The sequence below is a fragment of the Podarcis liolepis genome (genome assembly GCF_965112155.1).
Source record: "Podarcis liolepis genome assembly, chromosome: 1".
Taxonomy (NCBI): Eukaryota; Metazoa; Chordata; class Lepidosauria; order Squamata; family Lacertidae; genus Podarcis; species Podarcis liolepis.
This window is the reverse complement of record NC_139554.1, coordinates 135,709,257-135,727,948: the sequence shown is the minus strand read 5'-3', so window position 1 is coordinate 135,727,948 and position 18,692 is coordinate 135,709,257. Positions and strand designations below refer to the sequence as shown.

The 18,692-nt window shown below is 42.1% G+C and overlaps 1 protein-coding gene across 6 annotated transcripts in view; it reads left to right on the top strand.

Moving 5' to 3' along the window:
• Positions 1–18,692, top strand: part of HDAC4 (histone deacetylase 4) — a 96,305-nt gene that overhangs the window by 16,342 nt on the left and 61,271 nt on the right. For all 6 annotated transcript variants that reach the window (XM_083472599.1, XM_083472598.1, XM_083472601.1 and 3 more), the window contains exons 3-5: positions 9,898–10,142; positions 11,890–12,040; positions 16,570–16,690. In XM_083472599.1, coding sequence (XP_083328725.1) covers positions 9,898–10,142; positions 11,890–12,040; positions 16,570–16,690 — 517 coding nt within the window. The remainder of the gene's footprint in view (positions 1–9,897; positions 10,143–11,889; positions 12,041–16,569; positions 16,691–18,692) is intronic.

Below are 18,692 nucleotides of genomic sequence, written 5' to 3'. Positions count from 1 at the left end.
ATGATCACTGCAGATGGTGACAGCAGTCATGAAATTAAAAGACGCCTGCTCCTTGGGAGAAAGGTGATGGCACATCTAGACAACATCTTAAAAAGTAGAGACATCATCTTACCAACAAAGGTACGTATAGTTAAAGCTATGGTTTTCCCAGTAGTGATGTATGGAAGTGAGAGCTGGACCATCAAGAAGGCTGGTCGCCAAAGAATTGATGCTTTTGAATTATGGTGCTGGAGGAGACTCTGGAGAGTCCCATGGACTGCAAGAAGATGAACCCTATCCATTCTTAAGGAAATCAACCCTGAGGGCTCACTGGAAGGACAGATCGTGAAGCTGAGGCTCCAATACTTTGGCCACCTCATGAGAAGAGAAGACTCCCTGGAAAAGACCCTGATGCTGGGAAAGATGGAGGGCACAAGGAGAAGGGGATGACAGAGGACGAGATGGTGGGACAGTGTTCTCGAAGCTACAAACATGAGTCTGACCAAACTGCGGGAGGCAGGGGAAGACAGGAGTGCCTGGTGTGCTCTGGTCCATGGGGTCACGAAGAGTTGAAAACGACTAAACAACAACAAGACCTCAGAATTCCTATTACAGAAGGCAGGAACTGTATTGTGTTTCCCTTTTAGGACTTGGATTTCTCCATCTGATTCTGTTTTTGGAGATAAATTTGGTGCACATGTAATCCTGACCATGGTTACCTCTCTGCCTATCCCACCCCCACCCACCCCCCAAAAAACACAGGGAAAATTCTCATAGTTTGGAGAAAGGACTGAATTTTCTGACATTAAGACCTGTTCAACTGTGAAACAGACTCACACAAGAGGTGGCAGACATTGGAGGTTTTTAAGCAGAGATTAGATGGCCCTCTGTCATGGATGCTTATTTGAGATTCCTACATTGATACTGGGGTCCCTTCCAACGCTACAATTCTGTAGTTCTATTATTCTAACATGGGAGCATGTTCCAGATCGCCTTATCAGCGTTGAGAGACTAGCACATATTGTCTGTGCTGAGCTCATCCTAGTGTCTTACTGTGAAGGACTTCCAGTTTGAATATGGTTTGCAATATATAAACCATATTACTTACATGTTATGCTTTAAAGTTCTGCTTGATTTTTATCTTCTGGTTTGAATCCTTAGTCTAGCTTCATAGTGTTCAGCATATTATATTATTTGTGACTAAAAAGGCTTTTAAAACAGAATGGACAAATATCTGGTGATATATGCTATAGCTTGCTATTATTCCATGTTGAGGTATGTTCTACTACAGCTTCAATAAAAATATCATTCCTGTATCTTGGCACTGCAGTCAGATACTGCAGAAGCTTGTTTCTATAAATAGCTATGATCTCACTGTCTCTTAGTGTTTCAGCAAATTTTGACATTTACTGAAGTGTGGACTGTGAATAGAGTGCCATGCATATACAGTGCAATCTTCTAAGCAATAATACTGTTAAGCGTGTATTTGTGACAAATATTGAGCAGAAGAAAAATGATGCTCAGTGAACAATTTTAGAGATAATTTTTAAATGGATTCTGGGGGGGTTTATCCTCTAAGTGAGTTGCTAGTCTGCTTAAGTGGCTTTGTGTTAATATATTCTTGAGAATTAACAGCATTTGTTTGAATGTTCCTTTGAATTTATTATAATTTCCATTTGATATATGTTGCACATACCCAAATCACATGCTACATTTTTCTCAGATGAAAATATTGTTTGGCAGCCATTAACTTGATCTAAAATTCTGAAGGACTTGTAAAATATATGTTGAGTTCTTGTGCAAGGATTTTAGTGTCTGAAATAGTTTAAGATACTCAAGATGATCATTGCACATTGATACACACAGGAAATAAGGTGAGAAACTATGTTGGTGGGTTCAAGTTCAGAGACTAGGTTTCTGGTAGACTAAAATAGCAATAAATTCAAAATGTTGGTTAGATAGTTGTGTTCCTCATATATTGTGTGTTGAATTAACTGTGGGGCAGTGGAGTGCTGAATCTTTCATGTGTTGCCACCATTAGCAAGGAGAAAGCACTTTCACTCGCCTAGAGAGGGAGGGGCAAAGTTTCCTTCCAGCAAGAGTCCCCTGTACTTTATGGGTTGCTAGCTAAGAGGGTCTTATTGGGAGGAGGCTTGTCGAGAGACGGCTGTTTGGAAGGTGGATTTTAAAAGCCCCTTTGCCCAAGCAGAGCATCTGCAAGTGTTGCCTTGATTTCTTTGGCGGGGATTTTAATGTGTTTTTTAAGCACCTTTTTAAGGGTGGAAAATATATATTGTGAATTCACACACACATACTTACTTGCAGACAGTGGGTTGCAGGTATGATGGAATATATTTTATTTGACCATAATTTTAAAACTTTAGATTTAAAAAATGTATGAGCATTGTCAGAGTGAAGTGTGTGTGTGTGTGTGTGTGTGTGTGTGTGTGTGTGTAAAACAAATTCACTATAAATACATTTTCATTTTACACTTTATAAGTAAAATGTCTTGGAGGTTCGTTTTTTACATAGGCAATCTTTGGAAAAATTTAATTTCTCAGTATACATGTTTTAACTTGGTGTTAAAATGATAACTAAGACAGTGATCTATCTATAATAAAAGTAGCATAATCATTGAAAATCTGTATTATATTCTTTTGTGGTGTTGAAAAGACTGGACTCCAAGAATACAACCTATTCATAATTTAAACCTAATTTGTGCCTTTGGCATTTCTCATTAAAACTCTGAATATAGCCTTTGTATACTTTTTTGTAGACGTCATGAATCTGATCATACTAATATGTTGTGAAGACATAGCTGTTAAAAGCAATTTTCTAGTTCACCATAAAATATTCATGACAATACGGGCTTTTTCTGTTTGGCTGACATGTTCATTAAGCAGAGAAGGTTTTATTGTTTCCCGAAGAGTCCTGTGGGTCAGAGGCACTCATTGCTTCTGTTTGGAAGTTGTGGCATGTCTGATAGTTTTTTGTGACTGAAGTAGTATGAGTCATGTTTGACGCACCAGTCTGTGAATACAATGAATGGGAATGATGTTGATGAGCTCTGCAGCTGGCACGCTGGTCTAATACCGAAGGCATTTGAGGTAGGTATTATTTGTAGCAACTAAATAGGTAAAATGTGTAGGTTTTCTTCAGAAGTGGCTCTGCCACAGTGTAATAAAGCTCATTCTACAGGGCAAATTTGAGACACTTGCTAATGGAGAAGCACTGAGTTGCTGATTCTTTATATCAGTATAGAAATTCGGAAATGACAAAATGCAGTTTCATGTTGAATGAACTACACATCTGTTTTCAAATTGGGGAGCTTTCGTGGCACTTCTGGGCTCTAATCTAGAGAAGGTGAGTGAAGCGTGAGTCCAAGGGAAATCAATAGGATATGGGCTCTCATTCTCTTCAGTGGGCTGGGGCCATGATACAAAAATACTCTGGTTTCATAGTTTTAAAGTGTACAGTGGTACCTCCGGTTGCAGACGGGATCTGTTCCAGAGCTCCAGTTGGATCCTGAGGTTTCCGCACCTGGAAGGACCGCTTCTGCGCATGCGCATGCGGCGAAACACTTCTGGGTTTGCCGCTTTTGCAACCCGAAGTGTACGTTACCCGAGGGTAACGTAAGCCGAGGTGCTACAGTTTCTAAGGAAACCGGTGTGGCCGTAAAAGGAGCTTTACAGATGAGCTGAGAGTTAAGAAGGGCATGTATAAGAAATGGAAGAAAGGGGAAATCACAGAGTAGCCAACAGTTGCAGGGGGAAAGTCAGGCTGGCTAAAGCTCAGAATGAGCTCAGGCTTGCAAGAGAGGTTGAAAATAATAATAAAAAAAGGTTCTTTGGCTGTGTCCGAAGGAAGAGAAAGAACAAGCAAGTGGTAGGTCCTCTGTGTGGAAAAGATGGAGAAATGCCGTTGAGTGACAAAGAGAAGGCGGAGCTACTCAACATCTACTTTGCCTTTGTCTTCACTCAAAATAAAGGTGATGCACAGCCTGGTGATAACAGAATAAATGATGTAAGGAGGGAGCTGCAGCTCAATATAGGAAAAGAGGTAGTAAGGGAACACCTAGCTACTCTAAAGGAATTCAAATCTACAGGGCCTGGAGAGCTGTCTCCAAGGGTTCTAAAGGAGCTTGCGGATGCAATGTCAGAGCCTTTGTCTATGATCTTTGAGAATTCTTGGAGAACAGGTGAGGTCCCTGCAGACTGGAGGTGAGCAAATGTCCCCATTTTCAAAAAGGGGGGAAATGAAGACCCAGGGAACTACTGACAAGTGAACTTGACATCAGTACCAGGAAAGGTCCCAGAACAGATAATTCCACAGTCATCCCTTGCTAACGCTGCCTTGGTCAGCTCTTCCCTGCCAGCTGGCTGCTGCAGAAATCACCACATCTTTGAGAACAGGTTAGCTCTCCCCACCATCACTAGAAATACAGTGGTACCTCAGGATGCAAACGGGATCCGTTCCGGAGCCCCGTTTGCATCCCGAAGCGAACGTAACCTGTGTCTGCGCATGTCATGTTTCGGCGCTTTGCACATGCACGTGACATAATTTTGACTGTCTGCGCATGCGGCAAAACCCAGAAGTAACGCGCTCTGTTACTTCCAGGGTCGCCGCGGAGTGCAACCCGAATTTGCCTAACCCGAAGCGTATTCATCATGAGGTATGACTGTAGCTACAATAGGCTGAGCAAAAACAGCTGCCTGTAAAAATTTCTGCCTCTTTGAGAACTGGTGAGCTCTCCCCTGCCATTGCTACAAATAGCTACAGGTTGAGAAAAGATGACCCTCTAAAAATCTCTGTCTCTTTGAGAACAGGTTATTGCTACAAATAGCTACAAAAGGTTGAGCAAAAACTGCAGCCTGATGGAGAATCAGATCTTTCAGAAACCATCTCTAGAGTCTCCCCTGCCTCCTCTGTGTTAACCCTTTCCCTTCCTTGCTCCAGTGATGAGCTTCTCTGTTAGTACTACCCTTCCAAGGAACTTCTTTTTTAGCTGTGCTCTCTCTCTCTTTCCCTTCCAAGTTGCTTGCACTATGTTGCTGCAAGGGGGAGGGATACCAAGTTGGCTTGCAAGTCGTCTCAGAATAAAAGGGGGGACCCCCTGTGTTTTTTGTGTGCGCCTTTCTTTTGGGGCAGAAGCAACCCACAGACTATATGGCGATGCCAACAGAGGACATTGATGAATGCCCTCTGATATGGGACATGAGGCATCCTTCCCAAAGTTGAAAGAGCTTGCAAAGAAATATTTGGCTATCCAAAAAACGGAACAAGTGTGCCATCTGAAAATGTGTTCAGCACTGCTGGCAATGTTCTTCAAAGGCAAATGACATCTCTATTGCCAGAGAGTGCAGAAATGCAGATTTTCATTGCAAAAAAAATATAAATTTCATTTAATATTTTTTTGTTCTGTAAAATTTTATCCATTCTTTCTGGTTTGGCCTGGTTTATAAAAGAAATGCAATTTTTCCTGGCAAAATATATATATAAATTTGTTTAAAAATATTTTGTTCTGTTAAAATTTATCCATTCCATTCTTTCTACTTTGGCTTGGTTTAGAAAAGAAAATTAACTATCAATCAAATAACTTGAGTTGTGGGATGTAGTGTAAACCACTGAGCCTCTTGGGCTTGCCGATTGTAAGGTTGGCAGTTCAAATCCGTGTGACGGTGTGAGCTCCCATTGCTCTGTCCCAGCTTCTGCCAACCTAGCAGTTCGAAAACATACCAGTGCAAGTAGATAAATAGGTACTGCGGCAGCAAGGTAAACAGCGTTTCTGTGCACTCTGGTTTCTGTCACGGTGTTCTGTTGCACCAGAAGCGGTTTAGTCATGCTGACCACATGACTCAGAAAGCTGTCTGTGGACAAACGCTGGCTTCTTTGGCCTGAAGTGAGATGACCGCTGCACCCCATAGTTGCCTTTGACTGGACTTAACTGTCCAGGGGTCATTTACCTTTTACCTTTTATACTCAATACTTGAATAACTAAAAGTGACACTGAATTGGCCTTTTACTTGTTTTGTAACGTAATTAATTTTTTAGGGAACATTCTCTCACCTTACCTTTGATATCTATGTTACTGATTAAATTTTACAGCTTAAATTTTAGAGAAAATGTGATAATTTAAACATTATCAGTACAGTAATACTGTAACATAGCAGTTGTAACAATATGTTAAGAGTAAGTAAAAATTTATCAGTTTTAGAATTAGACCGATAGGTTTTAGCAGTTGCCAGGACATTCCCACATTCACTTCTATATAGCTTCAGCCTTATTTCAGATATCGTGATATATCAAAATATTGTGATGTTTAGATGGTGATATATCACAATGTTGAAAATCAGATATTAACCAGCCCTTGTGATTATTAAGACCCAGCATAGGTTTCTCAAAAATAAGCCATGACAAACCAGTCTGATCTCTTTTTTTGTTTGTTTTTGGATGGAGTAACAAGCTTGGCGAATCAGGGGAATGGTGTGGACGTAGTGTATCTTGATTTCAGTAAGGCTTTTGACAAAGTCCCCCATGATAATCTTGTGAGGAAGCTGGTAAAATGTGGGTTAAATGAGGTAACTGTAAGGTGGATTTGTAGCTGGTTGGTGGACCAAACCCAAAGAGCGGTCATTAGTGGTTCCTCACAATCCTAGGAAAAAGTGACAAGTGGGGTGCCACAAGTTTCTGTCCTGGCCCCGTTGTTGTTCAATGTCTTTATAAACTACTTGGATGAAGGAATTGAGGGGATGCTCATCAAATTTGCAGATGATACCAAACTGGGAGGGGTAGCTAATTCAGTAGAAGACAGAATCAGAATTCAAAATGACTTTAACAGATTGGAGAACAGGGCCCAAGCTAACAAAATGAATTTCAATAGGGACAAATGTAAAGTTCTGCACTTAGGCAGGAAGAACTAGATGCAGAAATATAGGATTGGGGACACCTGGCTTACTAGCAGTACATGTGAAAAGGATCTAGAAGTCTTGGTAGACCACAAGCTTATCATGAGTCAACTGTGTGATGCAGCAGCAAAAAAAGTCACTGCTGTTCTAGGCTGTGTCAACCGAAGTCTAGTGTCCAGATCAAGGGAAGTAATAGTCCCACTCTCTTCTGCCTTGGTCAGACTACACCTGGAATATGGTGTCCAATTCTGGGCACCACAATCTCAGAAGGACGTTGACAAGCTGGAATGTGTGCAGAGGAGGAATCAAGGGTCCGGAAACCAAGCCTTATGAGGAACAGTTGAAGGAGCTGGGTATGTTTAGCTAGGAAAAGAGGAGACTGAGAGGAGATATGATAGCCATCTTCAAATACAGGGGTCAGCAACCTGTTTCAGCTGTGGGCCGGTCCACCGTCCCTCAGACCATGTGGTGGGCTGGACTATATTTGGGGGGGGGGGAATGAACGAATTCCTATGCCCCACAAATAACCCAGAGATGCATTTTAAATAAAAGCTCACATTCTGCTCATGTAAAAACACCAGGCAGGCCCCACAAACAACCCAGAGATGCATTTTAAATAAAAGGACACATTCTACTCGTGTAAAAACACGCTGATTCCCAGACCATCCGCAGGCTGGATTGAGAAGGCAATTGGGCCGGATCCGGCCCCTGGGCCTTAGTTTGCCTACCCATGAACAAGATGACCCATGGGTCTCATTGAACTCTATGATTCTATGATTTCATTTCTGTATTTTAAAGAAATAATAAATTTTAAGAAATTGTGTAATTTAAAGAAATATTTTTATTATTATTCATTTCATTTCTGTATTTTAAAGAAAAGATCTCAAAGCGGTTTACAATACATTAAACATCAAATAAAAAAACCCAGAATAAAATAGGTACAAGCTTCAAGGAAAATGGCTGGGAGGTCGCTTGCTCTTGATGGGGTTACACTTCCTCTGAAGGAGCAGGTTCGTAGCCTGGGGTTTCTCCTGGATCCTTTGCTGTCGCTCGAGGCTCAGGTGGCCTCAGTGGCCCGGAGTGCCTTCCATCAGCTTCGGCTGGTGGCCCACCTATGTCCCTTTCTGGACATGGATAGCCTAACTGCGTCTATGCTCTGGTAGCCTCAGGGTTAGAATACTGCAATGCGTTATACCTAGGGCTGCCTCTGAAGATGGTTTGGAAATTTCAGCTGATGGAGAATTCAGCAGCCAGGTTGCTCACCGGAGGAAGGCGGTTTGAGCATATTACACCGATCCTGGTCCAACTGCAGTGGCTACCAGTTAGTTTCCGGGCCCAATTCAAAGTGCTGGTTTTGACCTGTAAAGCCTTAAATGGCTCAGGACCACAATACTTCAAGGATCTCCTATTTCCATATCAACCTACCCAGACCCTGAGATCATCTTCTGAGGCCCTCCTTCGTGTCCCTCCACGAAAGGTCCGGAGGGTGGCAACACAAGAACGGGGCCTTCTCTGCAGTGGCTCCCCGTCTGTGGAATGCTCTCCCCAGGGAAGTTCGCCTGGCGTCTTCATTATACACCTTTAAGCACCAGGCAAAAATGTTTTTTTTAATCAGGTCTTTGGTTGATTTGATTTACATCCTATACCCTTTTAAAATGTGGCTCTTTTGTGCTGTTTTGTGAACTGCCCTGAGACCTTCGGGTATAGGGCGGCATATAAATTCAATAAATAATAAAAATAAAGTATTTCAGATCCTTATATGCAGACATGTCCAACTTCTTGTTTCTTGTGCATCCTGCTTCTTGACTAGCGCTGACTTAGGGGTAGAGATTTCAGGAATCAAAGCTTCTTTCTGTCCATTGTCTTGTTGCAAATCAGTTCTTATTTATTTATTTACATCCTGCTTTTCAGACAAATATTGTTTCCTAAAACAGCTAACATCAGTAAAAAATACAGTATATGCAACACTCCCAAAGGAAGGCTTGTAAATTAATTTAATATCATAATTTGATTATCTACCTTCTAAATGATTAATTCATTCACATTTAATCTGCATATGTTAAAAATATCTGTATAGTTATATATTGAAGTTATCATGAGAGCTTTTGTTAAATTGTAAGTTACTAGTCATTGTAGGAAGGAAAGACTAATATATTTTGCTTTTCTGAAACTGAAATATGGTAGCACCAAAATAGCTTCCAAAAGTGTTTTTGTTTTAAACTTACTAACTTAAATGGTTCTTTGTGGTTAACTGACTTGAGCAAGGGTAGTTAACATTCAGTTGTTTTTGAAGTGCAACGCCCATCCTCCTTGCCATTGTTCATGTGGCTGATCAGAGTTAGATTTTAAGGACAGCTGTGGCTATTGGAATTACATTTTGATCCAAATATGATGTTATAAATCTAAGTGGCCTTAGTGATACGGATGCTGGCATCTGTCTTTGCCTGCCTTACCAGCTACAACAACAACAATAATAATTTTTATTTATTATTTCTACCCCGCCTATCTGGATGGGTTTCCCCAGCCACTCTGGGGGCTTTCAACAGAACATTAAAAACAGAATAAAACTTCAAACATTAAAAACTTCCCTAAACAGGGCTGCCTTCAGATGTCTTGTTGTTCATTTCCTTGACATCTGACGGGAGGGTGTTCCACAGGGCGGGTGCCACTCCCGCAGGGCTGCCTAGGCTGCAGATGTCTTCCTGATGCCTGGAGAGCGAGAGGGGTCGGTGCGCACCGACCCCTCTCGCTCTCCAGGCTTCAGCGAAAGCCTGCATTCGCCCCATAGGACACACCCAGATTTCCCCTTCGTTTTTGGAGGGGGAAAAGTGCGTCCTATAAAAATACGGTATATTTTAATTGTTCAGATTTTCTATTTCTAACATAGATTATGTAAGTTTGCCCTTGGGTCATTTAGAAGGACAAGTGGGATAAAAAAAAACCCTAATAAATACTGCGTAAAAATCGTAATAAGAATTGGAGATGAGCTAACCTTGCCTTTTGGCTTTTGCAGTTGATGTGACCACAACACTACCTTTGCAAGTGGCACCATCTGTAGTCCCTATGGATCTCCGTTTGGACCATCAGTTCTCCATGCCAGTTGCAGAACCTACATTACGTGAGCAGCAGCTTCAACAGGAATTGTTGGCCCTCAAACAAAAGCAACAGATCCAGAGACAGATCCTCATAGCAGAATTTCAGAGACAGCATGAACAGCTCTCTCGTCAGCATGAAGCTCAACTACATGAACACATAAAGGTGAGTGGTGAGAATTCAGTTTGAGTTGGAACAAAGTCTCCCAAGCAGTGGCTGATGTGTGTTAAACAGTTGTCTTTATATAATCACTTTAGATGCTCTAGAAGGAAAGAAACATAACATGTGTACCTAGATATATATTGGATCAGTGGCAAACCATAGCCTAAGATGAGCCATGGCTTCCCACGAGCTTCCTGCGGGCTCATGTCTGCTGCTCCTTCACTCCCACCACTCTCCTCCCTGTGTCTTGCTGGAAGGATACAGACCTGATCACTGGCTTAGCTTTATGTGTGAACTTGTGGTTTGTTTCTCTACAAATTCAACACCAGCAGCAAACCAAGAACAAACTCTGGTTGTTTGTTCTCTGCATGACACGGAGGAGGAGATGGGTGTGTGTGAATGAGCAGCATACACCAGCACCCTGCATGCTCACAGGAAGCCATGGCTTATAGTTTATGGTTATGTGTGAATTGGGTCATTGTATCTCTCATGTAATGGCCATGTATGTGTGTATTTAAAACCAAACAAAAGACAAGAGTATCTTTTGTTGATTTTCTGTACACTGCTAGTCAAAACACTAACAGTCCTTGATCCTTGTTGGCAATTCACAAAATTATGTACGGTTGTAGTTTGTAGTTATTTCCACTGTTAAAATCTGGTGAACTCCAGGAGTGATGCTTTGGCTTGGGAACAGACTGTCGCCAGCACCTAACACCAGCACTTTTAATTTTTTACTTAAAAACAACAACCAGCAAGCATTTTAACTCAGTTCTGATTTTATATTTTTAACTGTTTTTAATCTTTATTGTATTGAATTACCAGTAAACCCCTTAGAGCCAACGATAATTAAGTGGCATATAAATTGTCATCAATCAATCAATCAATCAATCAATCAATCCCTCTTACAGTTCTAGTCATAGGCCTGTTTCACATGTAACAGTCAGCCGGAATGTGACTTACCATGACAGTTGGAATGTGCTGGTTCATTTGAGGAGTTTATATCCAGTGTGGACAAACAGCTAAGCCAAGGTGTGATTTAACGTGTTCTCTGAACTTCGTTAGGGAACCTCTTCCTTACTATCTGTAGCCAAGCTTTGTCCTATTGTTACAGATTGTGGTGAAAAAGGAGAAATCTTAACTGCAGTTCTGAGCTCAAACAACACATTAAGCCAAGCTTTGGCTGAGCTGCTGCGCTGTGCTCTGTGGGGCAGGCAATGGCAGGGCGTGATCTAAAAGGGCAGTGCATGCAAAGCCCTGTTGCACAGCTCTTCCCAAGCACCGGCAATTAGCTGCTTAATGAGCATGTGGGAAGCACTGTGCTTTGCAAGCCTCTGGGCTCAGTGTTTCCACAGTTGATTCTTAGGTGTTTGGGAAGCTCTGTGGAAAGAACTTTGACACATATTAATCACTTGATGTCATTATGATACCGGGTGATTGGCAGGTGAGTTGTTCTGCCCAACTGTCAAAGTTGACCCGCAGGGTTTGTGTGACAATAAATATATGGCCTACCAGACCAGAAAGGTTTTCTACCCCTGATCTAGTGCACAATTGCAAAACTCAAAATTATTGCTATGCTGCCTCCTCTGTTTCCTTGTGTGGTATTGGAACGTTCTTTTCTCACTTTTAACAGTTTTATTCTGACTGCTGCTTAGGAGATGGCAACTTTAAAGGGCAAAGATTGTGACCGAAAGGGCAAAGATTGTGTGCATTTACTTTACATACACCTCTTTTCTTTTTTTTTGCCCAACAGCAGCAACAGGAGATTCTGGCAATGAAACATCAGCAGGAGCTCTTGGAACACCAGAGAAAGTTGGAAAAGCATCGGCAGGAACAAGAGTTAGAGAAGCAGCATAGAGAACAGAAGCTGCAGCAACTTAAAAACAAAGAGAAAGGAAAAGAAAGTAAGTGACAGCCGGACAGATGATGTCAGTGATGCATCTAGTGACACATGAATAATGAGGAAGGCAACTTTGATCAGGTTACTGTGAAGATTACTGTAAATTGCAAAGTTTAAGTAATTCAGGTGTTTTTCCCTGAGTAAGGCTCATCCTATCTTTTATGTTGACCTCTACTATGCTTTAAACCTAAGGAGAGAAAGAAAGGCATTTAAAGAAGTGAATATAACATTGTAAATGTTAATGGAGATCACATTTGGAAGATTTCCTTTTTAGGGTTGATGTCCTAATTTATCCAAAGAATACTTGTCCATGTGAAGTTTCTCTTCTTACAGACCACCTTTTTGTGAATATTTGTCCACTTCTTTACAAAATTAGATGGTGATTTTATACATTTGTATAAATGAATTGTTGCGTTATGAGTGTATCTGTGTGCATACGGCTGTTGTGGGGATGGAGAGGTTAATGCATACCTGGAGCGGCCAGCATTGCTACCTCATACTAGGATGGGGCAGGACAGCAGTAAGGCCTGGACATGGCTAGGGCACTGGTGGGAGTAGCTCTGCTGGACCTTGCTGCCACCCGACCTCAGTATGCAGTAGAGGAGGGGTCCGCAAAGTTTTTGTGGCTTGGGCCGGTTCAGGGTCCCGCAGATGCCGCGGTGGGCTGGAGTGTGTGTGTGCGCGCGCACATGCACAAATGGTATTTCCAATGTGGAGGAGGCGTGCACCGCTTCCCATTGGCTGCAGGAGCTTCCTGCAGCCAATGGGAAGCCTGCCAGCATCGCGGAAGGTGGTCCCTGCTCTGCTCTGCGCCAGTTTAGTGCAGTGCACGGGAGCCGACTGAGCGGGTGGTGGCGGCGGCGGTGGGGGGGTGTCCATGGGCTGCTTAAACGACCCCCATGGGTCGCCTGTGGCCTATGGGCCTTAGGTTACCGACCCTTGCAGTAGAGACACTGTTGCTGGGAGGCCAGGTCTCTGCTTCTGCCCCTCCCTGATGGCAGACTCTCTCTCCCCTTCTGCTTAATCCAAGTAACTCGGGCTTAAAGCTCAATTACAGTGGTGCCCCGCAAGACGAATGCCTTTTCGCAAGACGGAAAACCCGCTAGATGAAAGGGTTTTCCATTTTTGAGCTGCTTCGCAAGACGATTTTCCCTATGGGCTTGCTTTGCAAGACGAAAACGTCTTGCGAGTGTTCTGATTTTCCCCCGCTCCCCCCCTTTTTCTAAGCCGCTAATAGCCTTTTAGCCGCTAATCCGCTAAGCCTTTAATAGCCGCTAAGCCTTTAATAGGCGCTAAACCGCTAAGCCGCTAATAGGGTTGCTTCGCAAGATGAAAAAACCGCTAGACGAAGAGACTCACGGAACGGATTAATTTCGTCTTATTCCATTCTTATTCACAGTTACTTCTACACCTGCCTTATTTGCTCCTTTAATGATTACACTAGGATTGGTGGCTAAATCCTGTAGGGTATCCTTCTCAACATCACTCATTGTTTGAAAACAAGGAGGCTTTTCTTCCAATTTCTCAAGTTTCTTTCAAGATTAATTATAGAAATAGTTGAGTGGGTGAAGGAACAGGATCTGAAGGGGGGAAAGCTGAACTTGTTACATAAAGCATTGCTTTTAGGATCAAAAGCCTGCTTTTTAACAAGCCTTAATTCAAGAGTTCAAATAAAGTGGGGGGAAATTCATTGTTGTATCTGGAAGACAACCCTCTATTTACACATTCTTCCTTATCTGTGAGTCATCTGTTAGCTGGATTATATACTAAACTCTTCTGCTTTGATTTACATCTGTGTCCTTTCCACCATTCTTCTCCTTTTGAAGCAAGAGTCTCTTATGGGGAAAGAAAATGCTGATGCCCATCTAAAAATTATCAGAATGGTACTATATAAAGATAATTAGATCTAAGGGATCTATGTATGTCCCTTTGAGTGCCAAAGAAAGCAGGTGGTGCATAAATATATGAAATGTTTTCTGGAATTGGAGACCCAATATATAGTGTAGGTTTTGTTTGTGACCTTGCACTCTCTGCACACAGTCACCTGCCTCTGACATGTCTTCACTTCCTAGGTTTATTGTACTTGTCACATTCAACACGCACGCTAGTGGTAATCATTGCCATTTCACAAATGATGATTATTTCAGCGCAGCAGGCAGCAGTAGCCTTGTGTTTCTCACATGACTAGAAATAATAATAATAATAATAATAATAATAATAATAATAATAATAATAATAATATTTATACCCCGCCCTCCCCGGCCAGAGCCGGGCTCAGGCGGCTAACACCAATAAAATCACAGTAAAAACCATAATAGGGGGAAAAGAAAGGGGGGGGGAAACAAATTTAAAATACAGGTTAAAATGCAATTTAAAATGCAGCCTCATTTTAAAATAGTTGATAAATCAAGACCATAAAGGGAGGGAAACATAAGGGTCAGACTGAATCCAAGCCAAAGGCCAGGCGGAACAGTGCTGTCTTGCAGGCCCTGCGGAAAGATGTCAAGTCCCGCAGGGCCCTAGTTTCTTGTGACAGAGCGTTCCACCACGTCGGGGCCAGTGCTGAAAAGGACCTGGCCCTAGTTGAAACCAATCTAATCTCCTTGATGCTCGGGACCTCCAAAGTGTTGTTATTTGTGGACCTTAAGGTCCCCCGCAGGGCATACCAGGAGAGGCGGTCCCATAGGTACATGGGTCCTAGGCCGCATAGGGCTTTAAAGGTCAAAACCAGCACCTTAAACCTGACCCTGTACTCCACTGGGAGCCACTGCAGTTGGTAAAGCACTGGATGAATGTGATCCCATGGCAAGGACCCCGTAAGGAGCCCCGCCGCGGCATTCTGCACCCGCTGGAGTTTCAAGGGCAGCCTAGAAACAGGCATTTGCATTATTGGGTATGCTAAGAAGACAGATTTTATGGACATAAACAGTGGCTTCATGAATGAGATCTTTGTTTATAAAAGCACGTAGGTCAGTGACTAGAGGTATAACAAGAGTTCATCTTAGGTTTTGTAGCTTAAGAGAGCTTCCACTTCCCCATCGTAACCAGTTATCCATTTAAAGGTATATACAGAGAGTACACACATAATTAATAAGCTACTCCTTTTTAAAATAAAGTGCAGGTGGGGTTGGAAATGAAAAAATTGAAACATATTTTATTGTAAGAAGAATAAGTAAATAGCTTGTTAGTCATGTGACAAGAACAAAAGGAAGGAGTAGTTCTGGCTGTGTTGAAAGAAGATGCCCACGAGGCTGTTCATGAAGAACCATCTTTTGCTCCAGGTGATCTTGGTAGCTACCAGACGGTTTGAAATATTTCAGTTGATGTTCTGGTCTGGTTTGTGGGCTGCCTTCCGCACTGTGATGGGATGTCTGCTTCAAGAGACTGAAAATGGAAGGGCAGCTCTGAATCTCTTTGACTTCACAATATCCTATCAGCCTATCAGTTCCTTGAGCCATTGTATCTTTCTGGAATGACTTTGTGAAATTGGAATTGGGGCACAACAATTTGCACAACTGCAAATTTGGACAAAGCCTCCAGAAAACCTGCTTAACTACTACTACTACTACTACTACTACTACTACTACTAATGGTGGTTGAACTTCCACCAAAGCTACCTAAAAATACTCAGCAGACTTTCAGTTCATGTCATATATAAGTCCCATTCTTGTTCCCTGCAGTACTTTTGAAAATTGGTTGTTTTTGTTTCTATTTTGATTTTGTATTTTGTGTTTTTATATTGTGATTTTATCCTGTAGGTGTATACAAATTTAATAATAAATAATGTGGAAAGTTGCTATTCCACATTAGAATTAAAGCTACATAAAGTCAGGACCCAGAGACTGAAAAGAGTCTTGCTGATGGCAAGTTGTAAAGTTTCAATATGTTGCTCTTCCGAAGTCTCACTGCACAAGAATTTGTCTGTGCATTGATGGACTGGTATCTTGTGAAGTAAATAGTGATGAGAAATTATGCTGCTAGAAATGCAATTCTAGACTTTGAAAACATGTAACTTTCTTAGATGCCAGATTTTCTGTTTGACAAAACAGATGATTGACTGTGAATGGAAATATTTATGCAGATATAGTGAACAAAGATCCTTATTTGGAAGGTTTTCCTAGACAGTTTCTGTACATGAGCCATTCATCTTCAACCTTTGCCTGCAGATGTAACTTTAAAAAAAAACCCTGAGTATGTACAACACTTCTGTTCTTAAATGGTTTTAATTCAGAGCCGCTGGAAAAGCTTCTACAAGTGCTTTAGTTTAGGCATAATTTTGTGCGTAAAATCCTATTCAGCTGCACCTCCCTTCATAGGAAAAAGAGAAATCTCTGATTAAATTTACATTTCCAAACATCAGTTGTAATTGTGTACCACTCCTCATTGCACAGAATAATTCTTTATTGATAGCTTAAAATATTGAAAGAGTTTGATTGAAATCTTTAGACAACCTTTTGTAAGTTCATGAAGTAGGTCTCAAATTAATGTTGTGGGTGCTAGTTCAGTCTATTTACTTTGGGTTTGGTATTTCAGGTGCAGTGGCAAGCACAGAAGTAAAAATGAAGCTACAAGAGTTTGTCTTAAATAAAAAAAAAGCTTTGGCCCAGCGGAATCTCAACCATTGCATTTCTAATGACCCGCGCTTCTGGTATGGGTAAGTGGCCCCATCCTATTTCTAACAACTTTTTGACTGCTTATTAGATAGCATCCTCCCCTTTCTGCTTGAAAAAATACTCTGCTCCAAATTGGAACTCAAAAGGGATAGCCTTTGGAGTAAACCATGGGTAGCATGTTCTAAAACAGCTGTAACCTGCCTTTGAATATGATGGAAAATAAGTCCACTTGCCTGCCTCGTGCCTACGAAAGGTACAGTGGTACCTCTGGTTACAAACTTAATTCGTTCCGGAGGTCCGTTCTTGATTGCATGTCCCCATCTCGGACACCGATTCTGGGCCGGAGGAGCTAGGACAGCTGTTACAGACTTCAGAATACACCAAAATGGCTGTGGGAGGTACAGTGCACAGAACAAGTGCTGCTATTCCCCAGAGAAGGAAGAGACATCATGTGATGGTAGGTGATTCCCTACTGAGGGGGACAGAGGCAGCAGTGTGCAGAGGATGTCCCAGGAAGTGTGCTGCCTTCACAGGTGCAAAGATTCATGATGTAACAGAGAAGTTGCCAAGACTTAGAAAGCCCACTGACCACAACCCCATCCTTCTGATTCATGTGGGTCATGATATTGCCAGACACAGCCTTTGACATATAGCAAGCGACTGAAACTCTGGACAGGAAGCTAAAGGGCCTTGGGGTTTTTCCATCACTCCTTCCTGTTGAAGGTTGTGGTCTAGGAAGAAAGAGGAAAATACTAGAAATAATAATAATAATAATAATAATAATAATAATAAGAAGAAGAAGAAGAAGAAGAAGCAACAGCAGCACTGCTGTGCTTTTGAACTGCTAGGTTGGCAGGAGCTGGGACAGATCAACGGGAGCTCACCCCATTGTGCAGATTTGAACCGCCAACCTTCCAGGCGGCAAGGCCAAGAGGCTCAGTGGTTTAAACCACAGCGCTACCCACATCTTTTTAAAATAAAGTGTCTTTGGCTATGTTTGATGCAAGAAGAATAAGAAGAAGCAAGTGGCAGGTGCTCTGCCTGGAGAAGGCAGAGAAATGCTATTGGGTGACTGAGAGAAGGTACCAACTGTTCAACACCTACTTTGCCTCTTGTCTTCACCCAAAAGAAAAGTGATGCCCAACCTGGTGATAACAAAATAAATGATGTGAGGAGGAAGCTGCAGCCCAAGATAGGAAAAGAGATGGTATTTTAAATGAATTCAGATCTCCATGACCTTAAGCGTGGTACCCAAGATGTTTGAGAATGTAATCTCAGAGGCTATGTCTACAATTATGAGAATTCTTGGGAACTGGGAAGTTGTAATTTAGGGGAGGGGGGCAACAGTACAAAGTAAGTAATACATTATATCAACCATATTGTGAAATATCAAGTTAGAAATTTGGAAGCATAAAACTGAAAACACTCATGTGGATGAAGGCACACTAACACAAACAATGGATCAATGTTCATATTAATCTCCTGGTAAGGACACAGTCTCATAGAGAAAGAAGAGCAGCTCTCTAGGGAGAAGAGGAACAAACTGAGCAGCTGTTGAACAAGCTTTTTCAGACTGAATTCTCAGTCTGGCTGGGTTTCCCCAACCACTGAGCGGCTTCCACGAAAAAAAAAAACTTAATAAAATGTCAAACACAAAGAACTTCCCAATACCCTTTATCAGATGGTGGGGACAGAGAGTGGAGATGGGGAAGCTCCAACACTGCCCAAAGGGGACGATGAAGTTTCCCTCTGGAGCACAGCAAAACCCTTCCCTGAGTCTTTTAGTAGGATCCTTTGCCAAAAGTGGCTCACCCTAACCAGACCAATGTCTATACATTAGCTCATCAGCAAACTAAATGTCCTCTCTGAGCATCTCCATGAAGTGCCTCTGTCATCACCAGCAGTCCCTCCCACAGTAGGAGGGTGGAGCTCTAAAGATGCAGTCAAATAATGTATTGAGTTGGTCCTTGAGAGCTTTGAGGCTTCCTCCTCGTGCCTTCAGGCATCTCTTACCAAATTGATTTTTGCAAGAGCTGCTTACTT